General features: G+C 47.4%; 1 protein-coding gene across 1 annotated transcript; it reads left to right on the top strand.

Annotated features, from left to right (window-relative positions):
• Nucleotides 1-7592: 7592 nt before the first annotated feature.
• LOC120930814 (E3 ubiquitin/ISG15 ligase TRIM25-like) lies at nt 7593-10084 on the top strand. Its single transcript, XM_040341992.1, has 2 exons — nt 7593-8386; nt 8477-10084. The coding sequence occupies exons 1-2, from the start codon at nt 7593-7595 to the stop codon at nt 9153-9155; spliced, it is 1473 nt and encodes a 490-aa protein (XP_040197926.1). The 3' UTR covers nt 9156-10084.
• The last annotated feature ends 317 nt before the right edge of the window (nt 10085-10401 follow it).

The following is a 10401-nucleotide window of genomic DNA, read 5'->3' on the forward strand; positions in this document are numbered from 1 at the left end:
CAGTCCTCAAGGCGCCCCAACAGGTCATGTTTTCAGGCTCTCCATTATTTTGCACAGGTGATTTGATCAGTTTCACTGCCTTTTAATTACCACAGCTGTTTCATCTGAGGGAAATCCTGAAAACATGACCTGTTGGGGCGCCTTGAGGACTGGAGTTGAGAAACACTGGTCTAAAGAACACCGCTGTTGTGGATTTATCATGTTTTTCTTTTCAACTAGTTGTGGACCCCGGATGTACTTCACATGTAAAAAAAACAAAACAAAAAAAAGTACACCAGGTGTGTGTAGTATGCCTGTCCTTCTAATACACACACACACACACACTTGCCTGTAATTACCAACTTAAAGCGGGGTTCCAACCAGGGTCGGCCTTAGGTGTTCAGGCGCCCTGTGCGAGCTAATCCTGTGGCACCCCCTGATCACCTAAACATACACAAAGAGGAAAAATATATTTGTAACAAATAATTTGTTTTAATTTAACTTTACATTACACAGCACCCTGCAGCTCTGGACCCCTTTACATTACACAGCACCCTGCAGCTCTGGACCCCTTTACATTACACAGCACCCTGCAGCTCTGGACCCCTTTACATTACACAGCCCCCTTCACCCCTTTACATTACACAGCACCCTGCAGCTCTGGACCCCTTTACATTACACAGCACCCTGCAGCTCTGGACCCCTTTACATTACACAGCACCCTGCAGCTCTGGACCCCTTTACATTACACAGCCCCCTTCACCCCTTTACATTACACAGCACCCTGCATTTCTGGACCCCTTTACATTACACAGAACCCTGCAGCTCTGGACCCCTTTACATTACACAGCACCCTGCAGCTCTGGACCCCTTTACATTACACAGCCCCCTTCACCCCTTTACATTACACAGCACCCTGCATTTCTGGACCCATTTACATTACACAGAACCCTGCAGCTCTGGACCCCCTGAATGTTACACAGACCCCCCTTCAGTGCAGACCCCCCTTCATTGTATCCACCCCTTCAATGCAGCCCCCTCTTTTAGTGCAGACCCCCCCGTTCAGTGTTGCCTTCCCCCCGTTCAGTGTTGCCTTCCCCCCCGTTCAGTGCAGCCCCCCTTCAGTACCTCAGATCAGCACGGCGGCACATGCACAGCAGGTCCCCTCCCCCTGTTTACACATAAACAGAGAGAAGGGGGAGGTGGCTTCACTCAGCTGTGCCCGTGTGACATCCGGGACCGCACACCCCCAACCCCTCGCCACTGTAGCTAGCTCGCCTCTCCCTGCCTGTGCCAGTGTGCCGCTGCCTAAATCCGTGGCGCTTCCACCGCAGGTGTAATACAATTGCGGAGGGGGGTGCCGGTCTGACACCCCCCCCCCCCAGTGTGTGGTACCCCTGTTGCCCATGGCGCCCTGTGCGGCCACACAGCTCGCACAACCCAAAGGCCGGCCCTGGTTCCAACCACAATTAGCATTTTTTAAATGTATGTCCTTTCATCATGCGTTTTTATATTATAAATCCGGTCACTTACTATTTTACAATCCGCCGCCGATCCGCATAGATATTCAATAAAGAACTATGTCTACACCGTTGTCATTTTGCTTGTGGGCATTGTGAAGCCTACAAGCACTTACTTCCTGGAAGTCTTGGATGGGGAGTGATAATTGGGTAGCGCACTGCATCCTGGGAAATGATGACACACATTTCCCAGGAGCATTAGAGGGAGATGATGTCAGGATCCTAGGTGATTCCAAAGGCAGATTTCGTGGGACCGCATAGCAACAGGCATTTCCAGATGAGTAAAACATTTTTTTTTTCTTTTTTAGGTCTAATGAGCACAATAATGGGGAAAAAAATTTGGGATGGAAACTCCACTTAAGGCTGCATTCACACCTAAGCGACAAAACGCCCGACGCGGGACGCTTCTGCCGCTAGAGGAGAGAATTCCCATTGCTGTCTATGGAGATGGTTCACATCTCATAGACGCGCAACGCCTGTCGCCTGAAAAAAAGTCCCGGACCCTTTTTTTCACGCGACAGGCGCGTTTTCCCATAGACAGCAATGGGAATACTTTTAGGGGAAAAAAAATTTAAACATTTGTACTCGCGGCAAATCTGCCGCTACACGCGAACACGGCTGTCGCTTAGGTGTGAATGCAGCCTTAAAAACAGAGAATTGTTGTGTAAAGAGCTGTAGAAATGGCTAATGTCCAAAACAAAGTAACATTGTTTATAAACATTGATCAGATGGGAGTCAAAGATACAAAGTAACATTGTTTATAAACATTGATCAGATGGGAGTCAAAGATACAAAGTAACATTGTTTATAAACATTGATCAGATGGGAGACAAAGATACACAGTAACATTCTATTTATCTGTTATCTATTCTGTTACAGTACAATCAGGCACCAGCGAGCACAGCCATCTGTTGAGAGAGAGAGACCTGGAAACAGGGCTGGACTGGGACAAAAATTTGGCCCTGGACTTCATCCAGACTGGCCCACTTTGACAGGTCTCTCCCATGGCGGCCAGACAACTTCCGCAACCCCCCCCCCCCTCTCGGCCACCCAAGCCCCCTCTCCCCCTTCACTAGCCACTAGCCATTCTACTTTATTAGAGTAGAATGGCTGGTACTGGTACTCTTATAGGCAGTACCAGTGGGGAAGCTAGACATTATTTCACCGGGGGCAAAGAATCCGTTCGGTGTCCCCCCTTATGGGACAAGATTAGGCAGAAGTGAGAAACTCCCAGGCCATAGCTGTTGAGTCAGCTGTCTGTCCCCTCCCCCCATGCTCCTCTGGTCCTCCCCCTGCTCCTCTGGTCCTCCCCCTGCTTCTCTGCTCCCCCCAGGTGAGCGCTGTAGGCAGGGAGAGGAGATGAGTGCTGCGGGAAGGGAGAGACAAAGGAGCGGAGGGGGGCGGCGGTCTGCTCTAACTGAAGCCGGCCCACTGAGCCATCGGCCCACCGGGAAACTCCCTGTAGTCCCAATGGCCAGTCCATCCCTGCCTGGAAATAGAGTGCTGAGGTGACCCTGTGACAGGTGAGCTGATCATGTGATTTGAATTGGAGGGATAGAGTTGTTTAGAAAAAGACAGCCGGGCAGGGCTGACACCCACCATTTGGTCCACAAAAATGCTGAGCTTCATCTCCCCACAATAGAAATTAGGAGCTGAGGGCATCGGTGGCAGATCCATAGATATTTGTCTGAACTTTGCAGGACTTCAAAGGGATAAAACGCAGAAATGTGCATTTGTTATAGAGTTGTATTGCATATTTTAAAATGTTATTGTGCCTCGCATACGAGATGATGTGCATTACGCATATTATATTCATGTGATTTACCTGTAAAAGCCTCACTTGTGTAGCCATCCAAAAGCCCCGAATCTTCTGCTCCCTGCCACCATCTTGGATGTGATATCAGCAGTCCCAACAGACTCGGAGCCGTCACTCAAATGATAATCTATAATTGTTCTCTTCCAGTGGCAGCTGGTGCTCAAAATTTTTGGGGGGCGCAAACAAACGAAGAAAAAAAAAAAAAACAATTGCAGCCTCACTGTGCCCATCAATTGTCGCCACTGTGCCATGCCATCAATTGTCGCCACTGTGCCATGCCATCAATTGTCGCCACTGTGCCATGCCATCAATTGTCGCCACTGTGCCATGCCATCAATTGTCGCCACTGTGCCCTGTAAAATGCTGCCAGATTGTCCCCCCCCCCCTGCGCCCGGCACTTGCCTTTCTGTGGTTAGCCATCCTCCTTCCACCGTCCCTTGATGTCTTCTCCCACCCTCGATGACGCTTCAGCCAACCAGAACCGGTGAACCTGATTGGCTGAGACGCCTGTCGGTGTGTAACCAGGGAACGCACACCCTGTGCGTCCCCTGGTTAACTATTTGGAAGCAAATTACATCCCTCAGGCCGCTGGCTCTGATAGGAACTTCCAAAGCCAACCAGCTGCCGTTATTCAAATGGCCGGCACTTACCAAGGGGGCCGGCCATCTGAATAGTGGGCGGCAGCAACAATACATAGATTTGTGCAATGCATGAATCTGTGCATTGTATTCAGTGGCGGTGCAGAAACCTCATTACCAGTAAGTCCCACCTAGGAGGGCTTCTTCTTTTTTTTTTTCTTGTTTCTGGGCGGGTGTCAAAAAAATAAAAAGTATAGAAATAGAGAACTCTGGCGCTGTCTGATGGATGGGGGGGACTGCAGCAGCACCTGTGGATCTGACCCTAACAGAAAAAGTGATAATAATGTGAAGTATGATGGCTGCGCTGTGGGGGAGGGACTGGGAAGGGGAAGTGAAAAGGGAATGTGAAATAAAGGGATCGTGAGTGAACTAAACGGTGAAAAAAAATGCTCCACAAACCACAATGGAGAGGGGCGATTTTGGAGCCCTTTTTTTTCAGCACCCAGGGGCTGCTCTGTGGAGGCTGCTTGTGGGGCAAGTTGGGGGGGGGGGGGGGGGGGCCATTGGGATACATGGAGGACGTTTTATGGGTGTTTTGATAGCGCTGTTTCTGACACCAAAATTGCTGTAGGGGCACTTCAGTGTGAGAGGGGTCTTAGTATCCGATGGCATTTCTCTCATTCGCTTTAGCATGCGATTCCTCTCCCCTCACTACAGTGTCCCCTATTGGTTCGGTTGTTGCCTTTTTTCCTCATGCAGTGGGTGGGCTCATACACCCGCGCCCTCATTAGCTAGCAATTTATCGTACAGTTCTAGTTGATCTGTGCAATATTTATGCGCCTAGACGTCTTTTTGCATTGGAGGCCCCTGTTGTTTAGCTGTAGTATGCGCCGTTGTGTGTGTGTGATCTGCAGGCAAATGGCGGCTTAAGTACAAGAGGGTTAGCTTGCGGGCACGCTCCTGTTATACAGCCGGAGGCTATAGCCGCCGACTGTATCACTCGGCCCCATCCCCCCCGGTGCGCTGTGTCATCGATTTGATTGACAGCAGTAGGAGCCAATGGCTGCGCTGCTATCAATCAACCAATGAATGAGCCAAGAAGCCAATGCGTTCACATGGTGGGACTTTCGAGGGGTCAGGTAAGTAAACAGGGGTGCTGGGGGGCCGCTAATCCTCAAAGTTTTTTCACCTTAATGCATTCTATGCATTAAAGTGAAAAAACATGTACATTTTACAACCCCTTTAACCACTTAAGGACCTGCGCACGACTATATACGTCCTCTTTTTGAAGAGGGATATCTCGGTAATGGCAGCAGCTGCTGCCACAACCGAGATATCCATCTCTTCAGGCGCCAGTCCTTTAAACGATAATGGTGGTCTCTGCAGCGGATTCACCACAAGATCACCGTTATCGGCGGCAGGATAGGGGGCCCGCCGCTCTCCACCAGAGGCGATTGAGTCCTATCATGGATACAAGTGAGGGCAAGATGGCCCCCACCCGTCTCCATAACATAGCAGGGCGGAAGCGGCGTCAAAAACGTCACTTCCGCCCATACGGCTTAAAGAGACCATTTATTTTTGTAATTTTTTTTTTTTTCAAATGACTTTTTTTTTTTTATTTTTTTTTTTTGCATTTTAGCCCAAATATGAGTTCTGAAGTCTTTTTGACCCCCAGATCTCATATTTAAGAGGACCTGTAATGCTTTTTCCTATTATAAGGGATGTTTACATTCCTTGTAATAGGAATAAAAAGTGATCCATTTTTTTTTTTTGTAACTGTATAAAAAAAAATACAATCAAGTAAAAAAAATAAGAAAAATATATATATTATTTTTTAAAGCGCCCCATCCCGACGAGCTCGCACGCATACATAAGTCCCGCCCACATATGAAAACGGTGTTAAAACCACACAAGTGAGGTATCGTCGCAATCGTTGGAGCGAGGGCAATAATTCTAGCCCTAGACCTCCTCTGTAACTCAAAGCATGCAACCTGTAGAATTTTTTAAAATGTCGCCTATGCAGATTTTTAAGGGTAAAAGTTTGACGCCATTCCACGAGCGGGTGCAATTTTGAAGCGTGACATGTTGGGTATCAATTTACCCAGCATACCATTATCTTTCACAATATAAAATAAATTGGGCTAACTTTACTGTTGTCTTGTTTTTTTATTCAAAGTGTAAGACCGTTGCGTAAGCACTTGTAAGACCGTTGCGCAAATACGGTGTGACCAAAGTATTGCAATGACCCCCATTTTAGTTTCTAGGGTGTTAGAAAAAAAATGTATAATGTTTGGGGGTTCTGAGTAATTTTCTAGCAAAAAAAAAAATGTTTTAATGTGTCTGAAAAAAAGGCTTGGTCCTTAAGTGGTTAATGCTGTTATTGCAGAACCTGTCCACCATGTGCTACACCGAGACAGTGATTAGTGTCTTAAAGCAGATGTGCCACTAAAAAAATATATTAAAAGCCAGCAGCTACAAATACTGCAGCTGCTGACTTTTAATATTAGGACACTTGCCTGTCCTGGAGTCTAGCGGCGTCCGCAGCAGATGACGAGCGATCGCTCGTCACCCTGCTGCTCCCCCCTCCATCCACGGTGAGGGAACCAGGCTTCACTGCCCGGTTCCCTACGGCGCATGCGCGAGTCGGGCTACGCCTGCTGATTGGCTCCCACTGTGTACTGGGAGCCGAGTGTTCCCAGAACACAACGGGGGGGACGGGAGGTGACGTCATGCCCGCAGTCTGCCCGAGACTGTGTCTTTAGAACAGGCATCTGCACCCCCCCCTCCCCCCTGAAAGGTGTCAAATGTGACACCGGAGGGGGGGAGGGTTCCGATCAGCGGAAGTTCCACTTTAGATTGGAGCTTCGCTTTAAGAAGCAAGTTTAGTGCCCTCACTACTTCTCCCCCCTCATTTCAGGTCAATCCTTTTATTAAAACATCAAAACACCAACCCTGGACTGTTTCTTGAGCTGAAGCAATAAATGCTCAAATGTGCCCGGCAGTTGTGGGGGAAAAAACTTGGTGACCGATACAACTGTTGCCTCCTACACTTGGATTACTGGTTTATTTCCCAGGAAGGGAGCCCCCTCTGTTCAGAGGCCCTGTCCTGGGTGGAGGCCCTGCCAACTTTATTATCCAACACCCCCCCCCCCCCCCAGAAGGTTCTGGTCCTTCTAGTTACCTACAGGTTTAGTACCACAGCCTGTTTGGCCATTACCCATAACCCCCAAAAGAGGGCTACACAAGTGAAGGAACTGTCTGTATTATACTTTTTTTTTGTTGAATTTTTGCACCGCATCAAAGAGTCTGAAGGGTTGAGCAGGGTACCCTGTTATCAATAAAATGATTAGTAATAAAGGTGAACCTGATATTACAACATGATCTTGGGGAGGGTGGACATGAGGTTCTGGATGGCCAAGGGGCAGGTTCCCCTAAACCGACCAAAAAGGTGCATTATATAGAGATAAGTCAAGTAAAGTAAAACATAGGGGGGGGGGGGGGTGATCAATGGGCACCTTACTATAGAAAGAAATGTCATGTTTATTGTTGTTTGTTTGTCTGTTCTGTAAGCACAGCCAACCATGTGTTTTTTAAACTTTCTTTTTCTTTTTCTTTACAGCATTGTTCAAAGGTCCATGAAACAACTTTTGAGAATCTCAGAGAATATTGGAGATTTAAAGTTTTTGTCTGTTGTCAGCGATGGCGTCTGAGCTGAAAGCGGAGCTGAAATGTTCCGTCTGTCTGAACATTTTTACACATCCTGTAAACCTGAGATGTGGACACAACTTCTGCCTGGGTTGTATTGATCGTGTGCTGGATACACAGAGGGGGTCTGGAGGATATTCCTGTCCTGTCTGTAGAAAAGGGTTCAAAGGTCGTCCTGCACTGCAGAAGAACATAACATTGAGTAACATAGTGGAGAATTTCCTGTCTGCTCAGCCTGATTGGGAGGAGTCCAGGGTCTTCTGTACTCACTGTGTGGATTCTCCTGTACCTGCTATTAGATCCTGTCTACACTGTGAGGTTTCCATGTGTGATAAACACCTGAGAGACCACGAAAAGTCCCCAGAACACATCTTCACCTTGTCCATGGAGAGAAAGAAATGCTCCATCCATAAGTGGATCCTTGAGTATTACTGCACTGAGGATGATACATGTGTCTGTGTGTATTGTTGTGAGATCGGAGGACATAAAGGACACCAGGTGAAGACACTGGATGAGGCTTCTGAGAAGAAGAAGGAGACATTGAGAAATTTTCTGCAGGAACTTCTGACAAAGAGAGAGGAGACGGAGAAAAGGGTCCAGAGTCTGCAGGAACACATGAGGAATATAGAAAAAGAAGCAGCTGGTGACACAGAGAGAGTCACTGTCCTGTTTAGAGATCTCAGGAGACGTCTGGAAGATCTGGAGAAGAGAGTCCTGAGAGAAATCTCCGGGAGGGCAGAGCGGATCTCCATCTTCATCCGGGATCTGGAAATAAAGGAGGAGGAGCTGTCCAGGAAGATGCGTCACATTGAGGAGCTGTGTAACATGACGGATCCACTGACTGTCTTACAGGAATCAGACACAGGTGACTTGTATGATACTGAGGATGGAGATGATGAGGACAGAGAGAGACATGAGAAGCTCCTCTATGATGGAGGGGGTCTGGATGTGGCGGGGGTCTTACACCCAGGTTTATCTGATATAATAACAGAGATAAATGCATACATCTATATACAGGAAGCTGCAGACATATTACTGGATGTAGACACTGCTGATAATACTCTACACATATCCGATGACAGGAAAACTCTATCCTGGTCAGGTATAGGCCAGAATCCCCCAGAAACACCAGAGAGATTTCAGTTTTGTCCTAAGGTGTTAAGCAGTCAGAGTTTCTCTTCAGGGCAACATTACTGGGAATTGGATGTTGGAGGATCACAATTCTGGATAGTGGGGCTGTGTTACCCCAGTATAGCCAGGAAAGGAAGGAGGTCCGAGATTGGAAGGAATAAAAAGTCCTGGGGTGTGGAGAGGTATGGTGCTCAGTATGGGGTGATACATAACAGTAAATGGAGCCATTTACCCACCAATATTTCCAGAGTTCACAGAGTCCGGATAGATCTGGATTATGAGGCCGGGCGGATCTCCTTTTATGATCTGTGTGACCCGATCCGACTCCTCCACACCTTCACCACCACCTTCACTGAGCCCCTACATGCTGGGTTTGGTGTATTGGGAGGTTGTATAAAGATATGTGGGGGGAGGCCAGAGGTGTGAGAACTCCACCCAGAATCTGGTGACATCACAAGGATGGGTGGTGGGATTGGTTCATCATTCCGCCAATGCTTGGAGGAAATGGTGACTCCTGGGAAAAGTATGAGGGCTGCAATTGCAGGTCTCCTTATGGAAATGCTAGTTGCTTTGTACTTGTTCTGTGTCCAACACTGGGATGCTAGTCAATACAAAACCTAGACAAGACAGCCATGGAACTACCATTCTCAAAGGGAGAGCTCAGCAATGGCCGCTCCCATAATTCTGTTATGACAGATGCCTTGTGTCCCTTTCTGACCATTATCTTTATATACGACCTGTCGGCAAGAGTTTATACCAAGATCATGACTGCAGAAACCGGTGATCAGCTGTTTTGTAAAAGTGATCTGGGTGGCTTTTCAGTGTCTGACCACTTTTATAACACTGCCACAACTACCACAGCCTGAAGCTCTCCCTCTCTTCCCAGGAGCTTGGACTTTGGTAAATGGCCATGACGGCATCACGTTGAGGAGATGGAAGAACATCAGTTCTGTGATCTCCTCTGGGATGAATGAATCCAGAAGTGATAATGATTTCATCACTTCCCGTTTTACAGCTTCACCTCTGCCCTCTGGCGGTCAGTCAAAATATTGGAGGGTGATCTCTCCATAAAGAAGACCTGTCACCTGTCAAGCTATCGCAAAGGGGCAGTGCCAGAACAAGGTCATCCAGCGCCCAGGGCAAAGATTCCAAACCATGCCCCCCTTCCCCCTTTTTATGATGTGTTTATGATGTGCAAGCTTAGAGGGTCCTACACCAAGTAAACCATTGCACATATAGCAACTTTCCCCTCCTGTCCACCCCTTGTCCTGGCCCTGCAAAGGGGCTAACCAGTGACTGTTATTTTATTCTTTTTTTTTTTTTAGTAAAATTTTGCAAATAAATTATATTAAATTAGACCAACATTTATTCAGCTACATTTTTTTTGGTAAAAAATACCCCAAATCCGTGTATATTTAGTCTGTGTGAAAGTTATGGGGCCAGATTCACAAAGAGATACGACGGTGTATCTACAGATACACCATCGTATCTCTGACTTACACTGGTCCTATCTATGCGCCTGATTCATAGAATCAGATACGCATAGATAGGGCTAGATCCGACAGTGTTACACTGTGTTACACTGTCGGATCTTTCTTTATCGTACATCACGGGACACAGAGCGGCATTCATTACTATATGGGTTATATGGAGTACCTTCAGGTGTAGACAC

The sequence above is a fragment of the Rana temporaria genome, chromosome 3 (assembly GCF_905171775.1).
Source record: "Rana temporaria chromosome 3, aRanTem1.1, whole genome shotgun sequence".
Classification (NCBI taxonomy): Eukaryota; Metazoa; Chordata; class Amphibia; order Anura; family Ranidae; genus Rana; species Rana temporaria.

Coding starts and splice junctions, on each gene's coding strand:
- LOC120930814 (XM_040341992.1), top strand. CDS start 7,593: ATGGCGTCTGAGCTGAAAGCGGAGCTGAAATGTTCCGTCTGTCTGAAC. Junction 8,387..8,476: donor GAAATAAAGGAGGAGGAGCT/GTCCAGGAAGAT, acceptor TGACTTGTATGA/TACTGAGGATGGAGATGATG.